Raw genomic sequence first — 21,362 nt, forward strand, 5'->3', positions numbered from 1 at the left:
TCCAAACAAAACCCTGCCAATCCCCTGCACAGCTCTCCTGGAGGAGGTGGCGTTGGCGGAATCAACCACACAAAGACAAATGTCTTCAGTGAGCTGTGGCCCAGGAGCCACAGGAAAAAGATACTGCCACACCAGGAGCCAGGCAGCCCACAGAACACACTGGAAAAGTAATTCACTCTGGAATGGTCGCCTGGCGGCAGACATGGCAAAGGCTTTGGAGTCTTCTTTGCTCTGTGAGGTGAGGAGCCCTGAGCCTAGCCTATCTAAGCACCCAGGCTTAAGAGCGGCAGGGAAGGCGGTCTTCCTGACCACCACAGCAAGCACCCAAAGCCCAAACTTCAAATTCTATCTCAAGGAGCAAGAGGGGTCCATGCCAAGGAATCCCACCTGCTCCCCCACCTTTGCCTCCGCTGTGGCACCCTCTTCACAGCCGGGTCTCAGTGGTGGGCATTTAGGACTGCCCTAAACAGCCAAGTGGGACAAAGGCACACAGCCAGAGTGTGCAGAGAGCTCTCTGTGTGTTCACTGGGTCAACACTCAAAAGTATACCAATGCTGGTTCATCCACTGGTCATGTTCCGTTTGTTCCCGTCTCTTAAACTGCAAATTCCAAAGACATCAGAGATCAGAGCTGGAAACTATCTTGGAGATTACTCGTTCCAACTCCTCCCCACTCGCTCCCATTTCTCCAAATGGCCTAGTGACGGGACAGGATGTTCTGGATGATACCCAAAGACCGCGCTGGGCCAAGAACCCACCCAGCCTGTGAGCTCAGCTCCAGCGCCCTTTCTACCTTGTGCCCACCCCGAAGCTGCAGCGACGGTCACCATTGCTCCTGGGAACTGAGGCCAACTACGTCTGTCAGTCACTCAAGTGCCTCCCACATCTGTGTGAGGGACTGCCCCACCCCCTAGATTCTTCCCTGCTGTACGTGACATCACAGCCCCAGGGTCTTAGTAATGCGCCCTCATCTCCCGGGTTTTTTAATTTGGGAAACGAAACGCCTGGTACTCAGCCTTGTCTTTTATAGTGGTTTCTTCCTCCTTTGCAAACACTAAAACATCTGTCAACAAAGAGGCGGGTAGGGCCGGCCCCATCTCGGATGGCCTGTGGCCTGCTCTTACAAGCCAGCAGCAGGTGCCACCAAAGGCCAAATCCTAATTAGGACAGTAGACATGGGGTGTCTGTATATGGTGCTCCTACTCCTGAGTGCTCCCTGGACTGTCTTGGGTTTAGTCTAGGACATGTGGGCCCATGCTGCCTGGACCAACCACACAGAACCCCAGATGGCCTTGCATCGCATGAAGTGCACAGAGTAGGGACTGCTTCTGAGACCATGGGCACTTCTTAGACCAGCAGGGTGCTGGTGAACACATGATCCACATGGTGGCTTCCCTTTCCACCCATGGTCTCTAGTGCCCCCAGAAACAGCAGCCACCTTTCCATCTGCTTTTTCAGTGTGCTTTGGAAGCCCCGTTCCATCCCAGGGACCCCGAAGCCGCCCACTTGTGCCTTCACAGCAGACACTGAAGTCAGAACTTTCGGTTCTCCTGGCTGCACAACCCCATGTTTCCTTCCCAGCGTCCGGCCCTCTGTGAGGGGTGACGTCTTCCAGGGCCTCGGCACAGACGCCGGTACCGGTAGCCCCACGGCGGCCCCAGTTCCCTCGGAGGCCTTCATCTCTGTTCTGCAGCTAAGATGTCCCCTTCTTCAATGCTCTGCAGGGGCAGCCTCTGATTCAAAAGAGTCCTGCTGCCTCGGCGCCCCCCGAAGCTAGCCCCTGGGACGGTCCGAGCTGTGAACAAGACCCCTGGCAAAGCCTCCTCCCCAAATAAGTTGATTTTGGCTTCAGCCTCGATGGCTTTAGCCAAGCTGGCTGCGTAACTGTCCAAGGATTTGTGTACTTCAGCTTTCACATGAAGAATGGAGTTCTTGGCAGCCTCTGTGGGAGAAGGCAGAAAGGAGGTTAGCCAAGAGCCAGGACCCATGACCATCCCGGGAATATGGCCTCTGTTGGTTCGATGCCCCAGGGATAGGAGACAAGAGATAACATGTATGGATTTTGACGTCAGATTCCCCAGGCTAAAATTCTGGACTTCCCAATTTACTACCTGAGAAATGCCAGGCATTATTTTCTAGTTTAGTTTCCCCATCCGTAAGGAGAAGAAATCTCTTACTTCACATGGTTACTGTGACAAGTCAGTAAGTGAATTCTTCCTAAAATGTTTTAACCTTGATGTCTTCGAAAGAATTCTCTTCTCGCACCTCCCCGGAACAGCCTCACTCGTGGCTGTGAACTTAGAAACCTCATGTCTCCTCCTCTCCACTCCACTCAGAGCTTCCCTGAGTGTGGGAAGCCTCAGGTTTAGGAGCGATGTCAACAGTTCCACCATCCCATGAGGGATTAGGACCCTGCCCCCCACTGCCCACCCCCAACCCCACAGCTGCATTGAACAGAAGAGGAACGAGGGGGCTTTTAATTCCCAGACCACAGCAAAGCTATCACGGACACCACTGTCTAAGCTTTCAGGATATTTGGGGGAACTTCTCCTCCCCTTATGTTTTCTGGAGAACATGCAGTTTGTGCTCCACTCTACAAGAAAGAAGGCAATAGAGAGGACCTTAGCATCCCTGTCTTGCTCTCCACACAGCTAGCACCTTGCTCTCAGCACCAGACCAGCAGAGGGCGCTTCAAGACCTACCCACCCCCATGACAGAAGGCAGGCTTGGCTCTGTGTGGGAGGTCTGGGGAGCAGCTGGACTGACTCATTATCCTGCAGGAAGGTAGTGCAAGCCCCGGAAGGCTGCCGGCTAGCTCTGTGACTGAGTCTACTTGGCCAGAGAAGTAGGTGCTTCGGTATCTTCTCTGAGTTCCTCCACCACCTCTCCCCTCCACTTGGATGGAAATGGGGTGGGGTGCAAGGAGATCAGTAATGGGCCCGTATTTATTTTCACACTCAGCATTTAACGCCTTAAAACCCAGGGCTCCAGCAGACTCATGGCTCCATTATGCCAATGGCTATTCTCACTCGGTGAGATGCCTACACCCTAGGGCAGCCTGAGTGGCTGGTTCTTCTGTCTACTTGGCATGTCTAGATGGGAAACTAACCCCAAGTCCCAGAGCCACACGGATGCTGAGTGTTACAGCAGGAAAGCCCAGTCAAAGGACTCTCGTCCTCGAAGGCTTCAGGTCCACTCATCAGGATGGCAGCTTGGCCTCCACTCACTAGGCCATATTTCTACTGTCCATTGGAGCTCTCTCACCCTCTCCCTGCGTGCGTGCGTGCGTGCGTGCGTGCGTGCGTGCGTGCGTGTGTGTGTGTGTGTGTGTGTGTGTGTACAGCTGCATTTGCCCCACCTTAGATGCTGCGTGCTCTGAGCCAGACGCCTTGGAAGTCAAGCTTCCAGTGGCACCAATAGAGCTGCAGTAATCAGAAGGAGGCAGAGGTGACAAAGCCTTGGCGTGCTCTGTGGGAAGGCCGTGGCTGGGATCCCCTCCCGGCCCACACGTTTTTTACTGAAGCAGTCCCACAGACCAACCTTTGATCTGTTCTACTTCGTCCTCAAACGTCACGGAGCTCCTTCTCTTGGGTGGGCACGTGCAGTGGGGGGCAGGGGTGTCGTCAGAAGCGCAGTCTTCCAGCAGCATCACGTCTGTCCCTAAAGCGAAGGACAGACCGCACACATGTAGCTCCAGACACCACGGCCTCTTCCCCCTGCCCCTCCCCCTCCAATGCCTCGTGACCCTGACTGCCAGCCCTTCCGTCCCACGAGCAGGTTCCGCTGACTGTCCTGAAGCAGCCATCTGAGAGAGAAACAGCCTGTGTGTCACCCACCCCAGGGGTTCAGACAGCGGTGGGGTCGCCACACCATCAGCTGAAAAGGTGGGCGGCACCCGAGGAAAAACACCCGGGGAACCCCAGGTGTCCCCTCCACCCATCGCCTTAGGACACTGTGTCCTGGAACGCTTGGTGGGAGAGGGTTGGCACCATCCGTCGAGAAAATTCTGTCTTCTCTGAGGCTGTGCCCTTCTTCTGGCAGCCTGCCCATCACCTGGCGTCTCGGAACTGACCTGGATCCCTCTTCTGTGGATGGAGGGAAAGGCTGGTCTCTGTTACTCCCCAGGCTGTCTCCCCACACTCAGGCAAGAGCCCTGGCCCCTGCCACTCACTCACGGAGCCCTACTTGGCCCCGACTTCACCCACCGCTCTTTCTCCACAGCCCAAGGGGACCTTTCCAAAGCTCCCACCAGAGGGGCCCGGAGAGAGGGCTCCACTCTGAAAGGTTCACAACCAGTCAGACAAACGCTCCCGGGACTGCAGAGACAGAAGAGCTGGGGTGGAAGGCAGCGCTGGCTGCTGGTTTGGGGACTGGGTACCACTCCCTCCGAGGCCCACAGCATCAGCAGGGCATCAGCCGCAGATGCGGCCGGGTGTCTCAGTTCTCCAACAGAAATCCGTGAACTGAGTGGATGCAGAGACGCTTCCTGCCTCCGACCATGTTTGCTCCCGTCCAGGGCCACTCAACAAACATGGGAACCAGCTGCCATGGCTCCCACAAGTCCAAGGAGCTGGCCCTAACATCAGGAAGCCGACTACAGGAAGGAGGCCAAGAACCAGGCAGATGGATGCCAGGGCCTGGCCAGTCAGTTATAGGATAAGTAGTATAAAGCATAAGTTCTTCAAATTTTTACTTTCTTTTTTTGGGTGATGGTGGTTTTTTGAGACAGGGTTTCTCTGTGTAGCCTTGGCTGTCCTGGAACTCACTCTGTAGACCAGGCTGGCCTCGAACTCACAGAGATCCGCCTGCCTCTGCCTCCCAAGCGCTGGGACTGTAGGTGTGTGCCACCGTGCCTGGCTTAAATTTGAACTTTTCAAAGGCTTTGCTGTACTTTGAACCTCACCATGATACCACACGGTAGGGAGAGAAGGCACCGAGAGGCCCATTTAGCAGAGGGGAAAACAGAGGCACAGGAAAACTTAAAGACTCAGAGCCATGTGAGAAACCCAGCTCCCACACCTTGCCCCTCCACCACGCTCTCTCCGGCAGTCCTTGGACAACGATGAGCCTCCCAGCAGCAAGCAACACCGCAAAGTTACACTGAGTGAGAGGATTTCAGAGTGGGAACGGTACCTGAATCCTGCGAGTAGCTGAAGCCCGTGTCTCCCGTGCTGCTGCTGTGTCCCAGGGACTGTCCGCCGGCCATGAGAGCCGTGAGGTGTGGGGACAGGCCCAAGTCTGAAAGGCAAAGTGGGCATTGATGAGATAAACCGGCTGCTCGGGTGGCCTCGGCTTTGGGCTGGGCAACTGGCTCTCCAGTTTCTGGCCCCCACTGGACCTGGCCTACCAGCTCCGTTCTGGACACCGTCGCTTACAAAACCTCACTCCTGACCCACGGAAGACAGCCGAGCCCCAGCTGCCTCCCCCTGACTTCGACCCTTGGTCCTCTCACCACGGGGAACCTTCCTGACCATGTCAGCCAGCAAGACAGACGGAGAGGAAAGCTAAGGTGAACAGTCACGTGAAGAAGCCTTCCAGGCACACATAGAACACTTAACTTCCAGGAATTCTACTTGAATAGATTTAAAAACTCTTCCCAAAGGTGGAGTCTGGAGAGGCTGCAAAGCAGAAGGATGGAAGAAGACCGAAGAGTGACCTGGGAAAGAGAACTGAGTGACTCCAGACAAAAGAACCAAGGTTGGCAGAGGCCTGGAAAGAGTCTCATTCTCCAGTAGGGCCGCCAAGGCTTGGGAAGCACAGGCCCAGGAGGCTGTGGGCTCCACAGACAATCTCTGTTGGAGGCAGCTGGACCCCGCCAGGGCTCTTCCCAGCCTCGGAACCCCCTCCTAAGTGTCAGCAGAAGAGAGGGAACGAACCAGGGGCCGTGGCCCGGAGACACCAGAGGGAGAGGGACCCAGTAAGACTGGGGAAGCAAAGAGAAGCCACAAGAGAACTCTCCCCAGCAACACCAGCCAGAAAAGGCGTGTGGGCGCTGAGAGCAGGGAGGCCGTGGAATGGCCCGGGTGGACCACCCTACAACAAGGAAGCCTGCTGGACCCATCTCACCAGAGGTTTCCTCGTGTCTTCCTACCAGAGTCGAAGGGATGACAGGGGCCGCCACACAGTTAAAGAAAGACCCTAGCATGAGAGAGAGAGACAGAGACAGACAGAGACAGAGAGACAGAGAGAGAGAGAGAAAGAAAGGAGTAGGTCTAATGGGAGACAACAAAGAGATCTTAAAATCAATAATTGGGTACTTAGTAAAGTTCAAAAAATAAATCCATTGAGAAGAGTTTGGGACTATTGAAAAAATATGAAGATAAAAATCTCTAAAAATCTCTTAGAAATTACAAACAGGCCTAATAGATTTAATGGCCACTATGGTGGAACTTAATCTCTAAGCCAACAGTGTTGAAAGGTAGGGCTGTTATCACAGAAGGGCGTCAGTTACCTCACGAATGGCCATGAGGCTGTAGAGGGAGGCTAGTGGTTAAGAGCACTTGCTACTCTTGCCGAAAATCTAGGTTTGGTTCCCAGCATACATTTCATGGCTCAGAACCTTGGGTAAGCCCAGTGCCAAGGGATCTGACGCCCTCATCCAACCTCTGGCAGCATCAGGCAGGCATGTGATACACACACATGCACGCAGGCAAAATACTCATCTTCACAAAATGAAAATCAATAAACGCAAAAGAGGAGGAGAGGGAGAATGGTCTTGGCTTACTAGGGACTTTGGCCCCTCCTGCTCTCTGGTTTTGCCTTAGTCTTCCTAGGGGAGGCGCTCTCCTATCGTGGCGGTTGTGAGAACACAGGGCGCTAGGACATACTATACTCTTCCCTTTCTTCCTGAGAGCCAAGGAGGGATGGGGAGGGTGCGGTGGTGCACAGGGCTTTTTCACACACGCAGCTGTCACTTTGCTTAGCGTTAGTTACGGGGCTGAAACTGGAGAAGACTCCCCCAAATCTCCCCTGCACCTGCTTATCCCCCCTGGCACATGGGCTTCTGAGCATGGCTATTATGTTCAATAAAGGCCTGATTCGAGGCGCGGAGCCCCTCGGGGCTGTCTGCCAACCGGGATGGTGGCAGCCACAGTGTATTTGGACACCATCTCTGAGGCTGTGGCAAAAACCAGGAACGTGTGTCTTGGTCTCCTCTAGTGAGAGGGATCGTTTGAGCCAGACCACTGTGGCTCAGCTGAGAAGCATTCTCCTCCCAAGAGTAGACACAACTACCCTGAGACTCCATGGAACACCACCATATCCCACGGGAACGGGCCACCTCTAACCATTCCAGTGAAAATGCACAGAAGGCCAGGTCCAGGGACCAGGTTTGCTCCACAAGAACATGCACCAGATAAAAGGCGCCTGTGCATTTAAGAAGCTCAAGAGTAGGGTGGGATTCCGAGGTGCAGCAGGGATTGAACTAACCGAAGACTTCATAATGCCATGCCACCAGGAGAGATGTTTAGAAAAGGAAAGGAGGAAAACTCAAAGGCCTCAGTGTTATTTACCACCCCCCCCCAACCCTCAGACCTCCCAAGAAGGCTGACATGAGCCCTTTTCTGAGTGAATGACAGATGAAACCTTCCTTCCCAGGAGATAACTACAGAGCTCTGCCCTCAGTCACCAGGCATCTGCACATCTGGGCATTGAAGTTTATCCTTGGGCCCCCAGGGCTGGGCTGAGCAAAAGAGGTATTTAGTTCTTGCCCTTTGGAAAAATGGCCCTTTTTTTCCTCCCTCTTCCAGGAGCCCCCATCCGTTTGTATCACGGTTTAGCATCCAACCGAAAGTTAGTGCTCAGCTCACCTTTGGGACTAGGAAGTAACCTCCACTCCACGGCTGCCCTACCCACCATGAGGTAGCACTCCTAATGGCCTCCGGTGCCCTGGAGGTCTTTATTCCTAGAGGGCCACCCCCGTCCCCACCATGGGAATCTGCTAATGAGACCTCACAAGCAAAAGGGCTTGGTGGCGGCTCAGTGACAGCTAGTACCCCAGTGATTATGGGTGAACTGAGCTCTGCATAAAATCACCTTCTGTCACGTGCTTGGGACATTCCAGGCATGTGTGACATTCTGCTTCTGCTGTTGCATGAATTATCAGGACCACTGATAGTTCCACTTACTGACTTCTTGGGTGACAACTTTTCACATACTGCACATACGTACCATAAAACCTTGGCAGGACCTCCATCTTGCCGGCCATCTTTTGTTCCCATTGTGAATACCTGGGCACTTGCCTCCCCCACGGGCAGAGAGCAAGCTTGAAAGCAGGTTAATGGCAAGGGAGGTAATCTGGGTTCAGAAATCAGTTGCATTTCAAAGTTCTGTGTGCCGAGGGCAATGACTGGGTCTGATTAGCCTGGAGGCTCAGGGTTGCCCCTCCTGGTCAGGAAGACAGTGGGTACTGCTGGCATGGACAGCCATAGAGTGTATACCTGTGATAGACCCATATTCTGTCTTGCTTCCCAGCCCCTAAGGTATTAATATGGCTGACTGACCTCCTACAGCCAGGCTCTTAGGGAGAAAAGTCATTGCCCACTCCCAGGCCTGGAGAAGCCAAGGATTCGGAACCCACCAGCCACAAAGATGCTTTTCCCTAAATGAGCCTCAGACCGCCAATGGCTTTGGGTTTGCCAACCCAACCACAGTCTGGTGTTTTCCGATGGCTCCCACAGCCTGGTAGTCCTTTCCAGGATAGTCAAAAACAATCCACACAGTAAATCTTGGCCAAGAATTGGATGTTCCTTTTTGTTCCAGCTACTCTTTCCTCTATCATTCTCTGCCCTCATTCTTTTTCTTCTTCATTCTTAGTTTCAATGGACTAGAAAACATCTACTAATTTTTGCCAAGAAGAGAAGTTATTACAAAATCTGAGCCAATAAATTCACCAACAACATGAAGTCAAGCACTGAATGTACCTTCTGGTTCCCGAGTCACACTTGGGAACATGAGCTGGTAAATGACAAGGGGTAGGCGCTTCAGACTAATAAATAAAGAACCATGGAGATCGTCTTCCTTCCTATGGTCAAGAAAAAAAATTACCAGATTTCCCCCGTCTAGAAATAGCTCTCCTCTAGTCCACAAGGTAAATCAGTCCGCAGACGTATGTCACTGCCACAAGGACAGGACATCTTGTCATCTCTGGCCCTGAGTGTTCATAGGTAATAGGAGTCATCTTTTGCCCTGTTGAGGGTGAAGGTGGAGGATCTCTGTTTCCTGAAGAGGAGAGACTAAATAGGTCTTAGTCATCTGGCAAGAAGTGAGCACTACAGGCTGAAAGAGGAGTGTTGGGGTAATCTTTTTGTACACTGTGGGAAGATGTATCTCTGTCTCTATCTCATCTGTCTAAGGCACCTTCTGATTGGCTTAATAAAGAGCTGAATGGCCAATAGCTAGGCAGGAAAGGATAGGCAGAACTTCCAGGCAGAGACAAGAACTCAGGGAAAGAATCTGAGGTGGGAGATTTGCCAGCAAGACTCGGAGGAAGTCAGGCATACAGTAGGGAGGAGAGGTATTGAGCCATGTGGATTGAGAACGTAGATTAATATAAATGGGTTAATTTAAATTTTAAGAGTTATTCAGGAACAAGCTTAAGCTAAGGCCAAGCTTTCATAATTAATAAGAAGTCTCAGTGTCATTACTTGGGAGCTGATGGTCCAAAGAAAGCTCAGCTATAGAGGTGCTCTTGAAATCTCTTTCCAGTAGTTTAGCTGGGTGATGGTCTTCCTCCACGTGGCTCTAAAATCCCAACTACCTTCACTTCAGAACAACATAACCACACCACAGTGAGCAAGATACACCAGTGCCAGCTAGCATCGGTGGGTGGGAGCAAGAGGAAAACTAGGATTTTCCCAGTCTCAAAGCATCTCCGCCAGTGTGTGCGCTAATTACAATGGAAACAGTGCTGAGTGAAAAAGGCTGACAGAGCACACCTGAAGAAGGGGATAACTCAACTAACAATGAGATATCCTGGCATGCGTGCCCCTAATCCATGAACAGGATCCTACCACTCCTGCGGCATTCTTGCCCAAAATACACAACATCATTCTGAGCACCAGGGTGCTTACTCAGGAGCCCTCTACAAAAGCCCTGACCAAACCTCTGCAGAAGTGCCCAGGCAGGGCTAAGACCTAACGTGTGGGGCTCTAGGGCTGATCTTGTACTCTAGTTATGTAAGTTGATAACACTATGGGAAGTTCCCTGTACTATTTTTCCAACTCTTCTAACCTAAAATTTTATATATATATGCTGAAAAACAACATCGACCCTCTGATTAGAGCAACTCCTCAGGGTCCTGTCAAGGGCATTACGACAAATGCTAGTGATCGTCTAGTGGTTGTTGTTGTCGTGGGGTGCATGTCGGTGTGTGTGTGTGTGTGTGTGTCCTCCAGATAGGTTAGCTCCGAGCACTAGACAATGACGCTTTGATGGAAGGTTATGGTTTGGCTCTGATTATCATGGCTTCCCCCCTTGCTCCCCCACAGACAACAGACTACCCCCTCCCCCATACACACAGACAACAGACTACCCCCTCCCCCATACACACAGACAACAGACTACCCCCTCGCCCATACACACAGACAACAGACCACCAGGGACCATCAGAAGAAACCACTGACCTGGGAGGGAGAGCTCAAGGTGACGTGTCTGAGAGGAAGGACGGGCTAAGTGAGCCACTGAGGCACAGAAAGAGCATCCAAGGGAGGTGACGCAGAAGGAGCATGCTTGCCGGAGGAGAAAGCAGCCTGGCCCAAGGCTCAGAGTCTCCCTTCTGCAGTAAAGAAGTGCCTATCCCCTCCAGCCCGTGAGGCCCCGACTAGGGTTCCAGAAAATGGATTTGCAGATCACAATGTCCCATTCTCAGGGGAATGTGCACCTCCTCCTCCTCAGCATGCTCCTTCAGCAGCTAAGTGGTGGAAAGCTGCTTGGGAGTCACTGTGGCTACCCTGGGGTGGCCCTTCACAACAGGAAGTCTGTGCCTTGAGCCCTGAGGCCACAGTCATCCTGAGGACTGCTATACTGACATGACAGACCCTTAGTAACTGAGAAGGACCCCCCCCCATCCCCCGGGTGACAGCGGCCTGGGGGTGTAGGGATGCTTTGCCTAACAGGTTCCCAAATTACCTGTGATCCTGTTGGAAATGCTGAAGAGTCTGGAGGTCCTCTGTCGCTGCACAAACGGTTCCCGGTAATAACGGTCCCCAAAGCACATGCCCAGGAGCTCCTTGCGGACAGTCTTGTTCCAGAGCCCATAGATCAGAGGGTGGCAGATGGCACTGGTAAAGGACAGCCATGTGGCCCAAGTCTCCAGGGCTGGGGAGACATAGTTCTTCCCCCAGAGTGCCTCTGAGGTAATGACAACCATGTAGGGGCCCCAGGTGACCATGAAGGCGCCAATGACCACCAGAATGGTGGTGAGGGCCTTGCACTGGTTAGCTGAATAGACCACACCTTGGAAGGCATTTCTCCTGCTGCCTGAGGAGGAAGTGGAGGTACTAGAATTCTTCCTCCCACTCCTCTGGGCATCCTCCTCCACAATGACCACCGAGCCACAGTGCACTTTCCGGGCCTTGACCCTGGCCACACGGAAGATGAAACCATAGCAGACTAGCATGATGAGAAAGGGGAACAGGGCACACCAGATCTGCCAGAAGACGGTGTAGCCGGGCTCCCGGTGCCACGCAGCCACACACATCCACTTGAACTCGTCAAACTCCACCGACGACCAACCAAACAGGGGCGGCAGGCAGCCAATGAGGGAGTGGAGCCAGATGTAGACGAGAGCCATCACGGCCCGGTTCCCTGTGATCTTCATGGGGTACACCATTGGATACAGGACAGCGTAATAGCTAGAAAAAAAGATGAGGGAGGTGAGAGGCGACGTACAGGGAGGCAGGATGCCCTACTTTCTTGGGTGGGGACTTTTGTACTTCTGGCAACTAAAAGACCCCTTCACCCAACCCTCGCAGACAAGCAACAGGCTACACCATGTCGCCCAGTTGCACACTAGCAAGGACATGGTCCTGTGTGCGCGTCAGCACATCAAAGCCTTCTTGTGTTTAAGAACTCAGCTATCTTGAGGGACATCCTATTGTGTCTTCAGCTAACCTCTTCAGGGACTATCCTGGTTGGCTTCTATTGCTGTGATAAGCACCACGACCAACTACAACAGCTTGCGGAGGACAGGGCTTATTTGGCTAACACTTCTGCAGCACTGTGCACATCTGGGAAACAGAGATTAATAGGGCTGTCTCGAAGGCAGACTCAGCTAAATGTTGACAGCATAGTAAACACGTCCGGTTCGTGACAGTCATGTAACATGTGACGGTAAAAACCATGACCAACGCTGTTGTTTTCCAGACCGCTTTAAAAAAAAAAACATTTTAGGCAGGGTCTCTTTATTATGAAGCTCTGGCTGTCGTGGAACGCTGGCCTCGAACTCACAGGGATCCACCTGCCTCTGCGTCCAGTGTGCCGAGAGTAAAGGAATGCACTTCCACGTCCAGGTCCATGCATCTTTGATTACTGTGTCCTTTTCCCTTCCCCTCCTCCCCTGTCTCCCTCTGTCGCGTACAGATGCAACTTGTTCCGTCACTTCACATTTTTAATCTACACAAATGTTTCCTAGTAAAGAAAGAAACAGCACCCGCCATTCACGCATCTAAAGACACTACATTTTCCTTTAATTCTTGGTTTCAGATTCTTTTATGTACATGAGTGCTTTGTCTGAATGTATGTATGAGCCTGAGCAGATCAGAGGAGGGAGTCGGAGCCCCTAGAACTGGAGTTACAGACAGTTGTGAGCTGCCATGTGGGTGCTGGGAATCGAACCTGGGTCCTCTGCAAGAGCATCAAGTACTCTTAACCATTGAGTTAATCTCTTCAGCCCCAATTTGTTTTGTTTTGTTTTTTTAATAACACAGCTTAGTCATAAAGATCTGGGCAAGCCCCTGTGAATCCATCTTGCGTTGACGGGGGAGATGAGCTATTTCTTTAAGACAACCAGGTCATGGTGACATGAAGGAAGTCCCTTCTCCACTCACAGGTACTCCAGTGAATGAGGTCAGGCAGTGAGGACTGAGGTTCTAGTGAGGTGAATCTGTCTGTGTCCAACCCTGTCACCTGGTTTCTGACTCTCAGATGCTACATCCTTGGCATGCACCCTGGGCACTTCTTCCTTTCATCTTTTCTCTTTGCAAAAAAAAAAAAAAAAAATTCTCACAGCTTCTCCATGGTGGAACACTCCACAGTTAATAGACCCCAACCCTATCTGCCATTCCATATTGATCTCACAGCATATTTGCCCACCTTATTCGGCTACGTATCCCCAGTACAAGTGCTCAATAATTGTTTACCAGATGAATAAACACAGCCCATTCCCTCTAAGGGACCACCCCGCCTCCTTCATACAGATGCAATCCTATTTACTGTTTAGGATGTCACTCAAACGCTGCCCCTCCTTAAGCACTCACTGCCCCGACCCACCAGCAACAGTGACTTCTGGAGTTGCCTGTGGCAGTTGTTTCTGTTCTACAAGAATATCAACATTCATAGCTGAATCTGTGCTGCCAAGACGTCACTCTGGTGGACAGTCTGACGTTCCGATCGTGCCTGTAGCTTACTACCCCAAGACCGTGCCCTGGGCCTTTAGAAACATCCAACACATACCCTCAGCACCGGCATAAGGTGAACTGTTGGCGACGCATTTTGATGGTCTGAGGTTATATCATTCTTGCCTTCACTTAACTTGATCCCAGATTTAAGGAAGCAATTTGCCTCTCCCTGGAGCTACTCCTGCAGACCAGTGACGCTATGACCAAGGGCAGACAGTCCTGCGATGGGGAGGGGGGAGGGGGGCCCAGGGGACCAACTTCCATCTGCACCTGAGCTGCTTAGCCTCCATCTGCATCCCACAGGAGGACCCAAGAACGGGTGTTCAAAAACTGTGATTTTTTAAAACGGAGAGTAAAATGCCAATAAGATCTGATTTGACTGCCAACCAACGTCCAAACTGTTTTTTTTTTCTTCTGTGTCGTGCAGTCATCTTGGTAGGGTACCAGCACACCTGTCTAACCGTTGGAAGAGCCCCTCGTCCTTCTCCCCCAATCATCTTGAAAATGTGTTTTACTTTTACTGAAGACACAGCAATTCCACAAATGGACAGGGTCACCTGAGCGCTAGAGGGAGCTGTGTAGAACCACCTAAATCCAGTACGAGGATACTGAAAAATAAGTCAGAGTCCATCCCAGACAGAGTACCAAGCGATCACTAATAGTCCATTCTCCAGGTTATCAGAGATGGAAGGAGATGCTCATGATGGCATTGTTAAACGAGAAAAGCAGAGCCTAGACCCAAACGAGCTGTGAGCGACCGAAAAACAAACAAACAAACAAAAAAGTCCTGCTGGGCTGGAAAGATAGGCAGCTCTGTGCTTGCTACTCTTGCAAAGGACCCCGGGTTCGGTAATGAGGGACAGTGAGGTAGGGGGCCAGGTAAAATTTATTAGGGAATGAAATCAATAAGGTACATTCACGACACAGAACAAGGCCGACACTGCTGATCCAGCTGTTGTCCTGCCTTTCTGCCCGAGGGCACTGGGAACTGCTGCTTGCTCCTGTTCTGACTATACACGAGAGCGAGCGACCCCTTCCCCCACAGTTTTTAAGCTATGACTATCCTCAGAGAAGACCACGCCCAAAAGGTCAAACCGCTCCATCCAATTGGTCATTGGGCCGAATGGCAGAAAGCCCACAACAGTTCCCGAAGCTATGCTGTGCGACTCACAATCACCTGTAACCCCAGATCCAGAGAATCCAACATCCTCTTTTGGCTTCTTTGGGCACTTGTAGCTACACACACACACACACACACACACACACACACACACACCGTGTGTATGCACACGCAGGCACATGCACACAACACACACACAAAATTAAAAATAAAATCTTTTTTTTTTTTTTTTTTTTTTTTAAAAGATGTACTATAAAGCAGCTGGAAAGATTGCTCAGTGGTTAAGAACACTTGTTCTTGCAAAGGACCTGGGTTTGGTTCGTGGTACCGGACTGGAGACTTACAACTCCAGTTCTAGGGAATCCAGCGCCCTCTTCTGGCCACTGCAGGCAAAACACTCATACATGTCAAATAAATACATCTAAAAAGAAAAATATAAAGAATGTACTGCCACAACTAAAAAACAGTACTGGAGGCAAGCACACTGGAAACATGCACTGATGTCTCTGGATGGCTAGACTGTGCTTGTCTATTTCGCTCTTTTGATTTATGCTGCTTTTATTACTGGAATAAATAGACATTTGGAGACGCTAACAGATTCATTTTGACTCATTCCTTCTACATTCTCTACAAAGCCATAGGGAAAACAAGAATCCAACCTTGGGGTCCAGCATCGCTGTGCTCAGGGAAGCCAGTCCAACCCAAATAACCATGTTCCCAAGAGTCTGGAGACTCTGTGTCAGCCTGTGACAGCATCCCTGACTAGTCCCCTCTGAATTTCCCTGACCCTCCCCCTAACACTCTTCCCAGTTTCAGGAAAGCACATGAACCTTGATTCCACTCTCTCTGTCTTCAAGAAGTCCAGTTCTGGTGTGTGACCACTGAAGGGACCCAATACATGAGGGTTGGGAACTTCACGACGAGTCCCGCTGACGCGTGTATGAAGCTAGACCAGCCAGCATGACCCTGGCTGGACACTGGGAACCTGAGGTGCGGCTAAGCAGCCTGAGCATCGGCATCTGGCCTCTGCCTCAGTTACACCTCGGGCGGGGTCCATATGGGCTATAAAAGCCTGCTAGGCTTCTCCAGGTACCATTCCCTCGGTTCTCTGCCTTCTCACTGCTCCCCCAGCCAGTCCTGGCCTGTCTCTACAGAACAAAAGAGTAAAGCGGGCTTTTGTCTGGCATCCACCAGTCAAGACCGAGGTCAAAGGAAGACACAAGGAGCTCACAGCAGAGAGGAGCAGCTGAGACTGAAGACCCGGGTCAGTTCCTACTCTGACACTCTCCTTGGCTGGCCCTTATTTTATAGGTAAAACAAGAATGACAGGTTCCTGGGATTTTTGTTTTATTTTTATTTTTATTTATTTATTTATTTATTTATTTATTTTGTTTTTCGAGACAGGGTTTCTCTGCGTAGTTTTGCGCCTTTCCTGGAGCTCACTTGGTAGCCCAGGCTGGCCTCGAACTCACAGCGATTCGCCTGGCTCTGCCTCCCGAGTGCTGGGATTAAAGGCGTGCGCCACCACCGCCCGGCTTGTTTTATTTTTAAAGCAATGGACCTTCTTTAAAAAAATAAATAAATAAATAAAGTTACAGTCGTGCATCATTGTATAACAGGGATGCATTCTGAGCCCTGTCATGTGGTGATTTTGTTATGCAGAAGACGTTATAGAGTACTGATATAAAATTTAGATGTAAGATGTACTGCCCACCAGGCTATATGGTACAGACCATCAAATACACAATCTGTCACCCGCCAGAGCATCGTATGTGGCCCTTGACTCTACATAAAATACAGACAGATGAAATGGGAAAGGCTCTGGCTGAGGAGCTAAAGACGAGGCAGAACTCACTTTGCTCACTCTCCTTCGGAAGAACCTTCTAGTGCGCTTCCCAGGAACACATTCATCTGAAGCGGGTGGCCCAGAGATCCCTCATTCCATAATCCTTCCACTCCCCGAGTCTGATGCAGACTTACCGGTCGATGGCAATGACCCCGAGGGTGAGCATGCTGGCTGCGCTGATCAGCAGGTAGAGGAGAGCCGAGAAGTTGCACCAGACCACGCCAAAGATCCATTCCCTCCGGATGGAGCTGGTCACCACGAAGGGCAGCACCAGCACGGAGAGCAGGAAGTTGGACAGGGTCAGGCTGAAAACGAACTTGTTGCTGAGGGTAAGGAGGTAGGACTTCTTGTACAAGGTGACGACAATGACCAAGTTGCCCAGGCAGACGAAGACGGTGATGATGATGATGGCGATGAACTCCGTCACAACACCCCCTTCACCACCCTCGGCGGCGGCAGTGAGGTTGCTCAGCTCCTTCCTGTAGTCGAGCGAGGAGTTGAGGCTCATGGTCAGTGCACCCCGGGATGCGGTGAGCAGAGCATGCTGGACGGCTGTGGAGAGAAGGCAGGAGCAGGGATGGGGAAGACTCATCAGATCCATCACCTGCACTTTATGAGAGAGAGAGCCGAGGCTTAGCAGGGCTAAGTCCTGGACCTCACGCTGACCAACTGTTGGGAGTCTCTTGGACAGTCTTTCCTGAGAAACCTCTATAACTTGTTTTTGTTTTGTTTTTACACATCTTCCTGACTCCGTAATCAACTACTGTATCCATCTAACTCCCTATGGTAGCTTGGCTTTGGAATGTCTCCCAAAGACTCACGCATCACAGCCTTAAGCACTCAGCATGGCACCGTAAAGGGGCCTGGGGTGAAGCAGTTAGGACGTGAGGCCCGACGATGGGAGATTTTAGTTCATTAGGGATACAGTCTTCTGAGAGGATTATGGAGCCCTGCCTCTTCCTCTGTCTCTGTTTTGCTTACTGACTGCTCTGAGGGAAGCCGCTCTTCCTTACTGTGTACTTCACCGTGAGGTGCAGCCTGTCACATGCCCCGAACAACGCGCCAATTGCCCGCTCCCCCCATTTGGACTAAAACCTCCCAAACTCTGAAGTAGAGCACTGCTCATCCCCCACCCTCCCTTTAAAGTTTTTTCATGCAGTACTGGGCATTGATTGACTCCAGCATCCTGCGCATACTAGGTAAGCATCTACCACTGAGCTATAACCAGCCCAAATCCGCACTTTCAACAAGCAGCCGGAGGGACAGCGGGCGTGTCTTAAACATGCTCTGTGGGACATTTTGCAGACTGCTGCTTTGGACCCTTGCTCCTCAAGGGTAGATTTTTCAACGAGCGAAACTGTGATTAGATAGGCACGCCCAAGGGCTGCAGGCCACCTGCAGTTACAGAATCAAAATCTACACTTTGACGTCCCAGCTGACTGCGAACACATTAAATGTGACCACAAGATTACCCTAATAACAATTCTGAGTTTCTGAGCAGCGTTAATCAATCAGGGTTAATGCTAGAACAATTGCTCTCATTGGACTTGGCGGAGGCAAGGAAGCAAGTAGGGATTGTGGATGGGGTCGGGAAGACGCCATATTGGCCCACACAGACATCACTGTCCACTAGGTAGGGTCCCTGCTCTCAGGAAACTGGCTCAGGATCTCAGCTAAAATTCAAGGTTGACACATTTTAAGCATAAAATATGTAGACTAAGAACTTCCATCTACTTTAATCAGCCAAGGGAAAAAAAAATCACTGCAGGTCACTTTTCCCACCTGCTCTCATTGTCCATGAACAGAAAGCACCAAAAAGAAAGACAGCTTTTTGTGAGGCAGCCAAGGTCCCTGGTGACGAAATCATCCCACAGAGCAGGAAGATGATCCCCAAACCCTCCTGGAGGACCTGCCATTTCTGTCCATGCACCTTTGTCATGAGGGCAGGAGATAAAGAAGCCCTGGAATCAGCTAGCAAGCTCTGTCTGCAGGGACCCTGACCTCAGCCCTGCTGTCTGGAGCAGTACCCCGCAGGGAACCCGACCTCAACCCTGCTGTCTGGAGCAGCACCCCGCAGGGACCCCAACCTCAGCCCTGCTGTCTGGAGCAGCAGGGAACCCAGGCTCAGCCCTGCTGTCTGAAGTAGCACAACCCTCACCCTTGGGATAGCCTTCTTTCTCATCGTCATCTCTTCAGGTCTCAATCATTTGTAACCATGGTGTCTAGAGCCTTTATTAAGACAAGACCCCCCCCCCCATCTGCTTTTGCACTGGCTCAAGGATGTCTACAACCCTTCTGATCCATAACTGAATATACCATTCTGTATACAGTCTAGCTAATGTCAAGTGCAGAGTCAATGTCTTCAGGATCAGGACCAATGTCCTTGCAGTATTCACTCTAAGAGCACATTTTTCTTGTAGCAATTATATCACCCTGTTGGGCTCACATAAGTATGTGGTCAACTCATCCTACACCAAGTTTGTATCATAGGAAATACTGTCAAGGCAGATGTCCCCAGTCTTGAACATACGGAATTAATGTTTCTAAAGCTAAGTACAACCATCATTTCTACTAAAGTTTGCATTGTGCATGTCAGCTCATATTTCCAAGCTGCTAAGATATTCTAAGTCTTAATCCAGCTATGCAATGTCTTAGTTCCCCAGCGTTGTGTCGTGAAGACGCTTTGTAGGTGTGCCGAATACAAGCACATATCTTTGCAAGGCTCTTTCTGGTCTTCACCTTTAGTTGCCAAGTTGTGGATTTTGTTGCCTCTAAGTGAACTATTAGTTGGCATCCCCAAACAAAGCCTTCATATAAGCATACCATTCTTGAGACAGCTGCAATAGTTGTAATGCAATCATTAAGAAAAGAGACTTGAGATGGCCAGTGGTGGCGCACACCTTTAATCCCAGCACTCGGGAGGCAGAGGCAGGTGGATTTCTGTGAGTGTGAGGCCAGCCTGGTCTACATAGAAAGTTCCGAGCTAACCAGAGCTCTATAGTGAGACCACCTTTATTTTTTTTCCCTCCTGGCTAACTGAACAGGAAGCCCTTAAAGATGTGACTGGAGTGAAAAAAATATTACAAATGATTATGTCCTCAGGACAGAGACTTTGGTCCCATGTCCCAGCACCTGGTCAGGCTCACTGCTACACAGTGAACAACTGAATAACTTTGCTGGCAAATGACTTTTAATACTCTGTAAGAGAGTTAACATCATAAAGGTGCCCCTCACCCCCACCCCCAGAGAATAAAAATGGATGCAAAGCTTCCAGCCCAGGAGATGAGACCAAGGGAGTCTCCCCTGGTCCTGTTAGCAAGCCCACCAGTGACTGCAAAATGAGGAGCTGGAGCTGGCAAGGGTCCTTGAGGTCTCCCAGTCCAACCCTCCCAGGGAGGGTGATGAAGAATGTGGGCCAAAGAGGTGCTCACCCAGATTCCTAGTCTCTGCCAGTAGGTCTAGAGTGGGCAGGCGCAAGCCCCAGCAGATCCCTCCCCAATTGAGCTTTAAAGAGCCGGAGAGAGGATTGGGAAGGCCCCAGCCATCACAGGCTTCCTGGCTGACAGCCAGCATACCCAGGGGCCTGACAAGCCAGGGCCCATTGAATAGCAGCACATTCCAGTGTGACTCATATGTCTACTCTCCTAAGCACCCTCTGCTGCCAGGCACAAAGGTGTTTCTGAGCTTGCACACTGCTCTGACCAACAATTCAATGCTTCCGATGCACAGCTAGACGGGAACACAGGTGGGGTGTCCATGCATGATCAGCAATTGTCCCTGAAAAAGCTAAAGACCCAGGAAGGCTGGCAGCTATGCATCTTTACCTTTAAGGCCACAGATGCAAGGGTAGCTACCCTCATTGGGAGCTGCCTTTAGTCTGGCCATCCATTTCCAAAGACAGTAAACCATCAGCTGCCTTAGACTCCTGGCAACAGCCTCAAGTCATCCAAAGCCAAGCCTTGTCACTCAAGACAGCGATCAATATCCTTTTTCAAAAAAGTTAAAACACAAGGCAGGGCTGGAGAGTACAGAGACGATATCTGTGAATTGTACAAACCTGTTTGTGTGGTGATTCCAGTACAAACACTTCGAGGCTCGCGCCACCAGCACAGAATTACCACACTAGCAGCTTCTCTCTCTCGTGACTCCAAATTTGGATATTTTGTGACCCTGCCTCCTCTTCTTCCCTAGAATTCTGATTGTGGCTGGCTTGTGCTGCATTTCCTACTCCATATCCTATTCCTGCCTCAGTCAGTGAGGGTGGCAGGGGGTTAGGAGCTGAGAGCACATACGGACCAACACCGGACCGCCTGGAGTAAATAAAACCTAGCCTTTCCACTTTAGTCCCATGACTAAAGGTGAATGCCCTGACTTCTGCTTTTCCTTGCCAATGGAATGACTTTTATCTTCCACATGGAGGAATTGTGAGGATGGAATTTGTTTGTGTCCAGCACCTAAAACAACATCTGGCACAAGCCTGCCTTCGCCGCAACAGTTTAACCTCGTTCTACTTAGGAAATGGCCTTTCTTTTATTTTCTCACTGGGGCAAATCCAGCATCACCTCCAGCTCCAGCAGTCAGTGCTTGACCTAGGGTGAATCTGTTCACAGCCGCTGGCTTGGGGATGACAGAATTCCAGGTTCAGGACTCTGGCTGAAAGTGTTAGAGGACAAACCAGTCAAACCGAGGGGCTATATCGTCTGACACAACAAGACGGTAGCTTTGCATCGGCTGCTCACTCTGACACTATGTAGGAAAGGCTTGCCAGGAAAGTGAGAGCG

General features: G+C 51.0%; 1 protein-coding gene across 3 annotated transcripts in view; it reads right to left on the bottom strand.

Moving 5' to 3' along the window:
• Positions 1–958: 958 nt before the first annotated feature.
• Gpr161 (G protein-coupled receptor 161) overlaps positions 959–21,362 on the bottom strand; it is a 38,557-nt gene continuing 18,153 nt past the window's right edge. For all 3 annotated transcript variants that reach the window (XM_028864391.2, XM_037211302.1, XM_028864389.2), the window contains exons 2-6: positions 16,716–17,133; positions 11,127–11,851; positions 5,133–5,237; positions 3,540–3,659; positions 959–1,941 (exon numbers count right to left, since the gene is read on the bottom strand). In XM_028864391.2, the coding sequence (XP_028720224.1) occupies positions 1,676–1,941; positions 3,540–3,659; positions 5,133–5,237; positions 11,127–11,851; positions 16,716–17,089 (1,590 nt within the window). In that variant the 5' untranslated portion in view covers positions 17,090–17,133 and the 3' untranslated portion in view covers positions 959–1,675. The remainder of the gene's footprint in view (positions 1,942–3,539; positions 3,660–5,132; positions 5,238–11,126; positions 11,852–16,715; positions 17,134–21,362) is intronic.

The sequence above is a fragment of the Peromyscus leucopus genome, chromosome 15, assembly GCF_004664715.2.
Source record: "Peromyscus leucopus breed LL Stock chromosome 15, UCI_PerLeu_2.1, whole genome shotgun sequence".
In the NCBI taxonomy this organism is placed as follows: Eukaryota; Metazoa; Chordata; class Mammalia; order Rodentia; family Cricetidae; genus Peromyscus; species Peromyscus leucopus.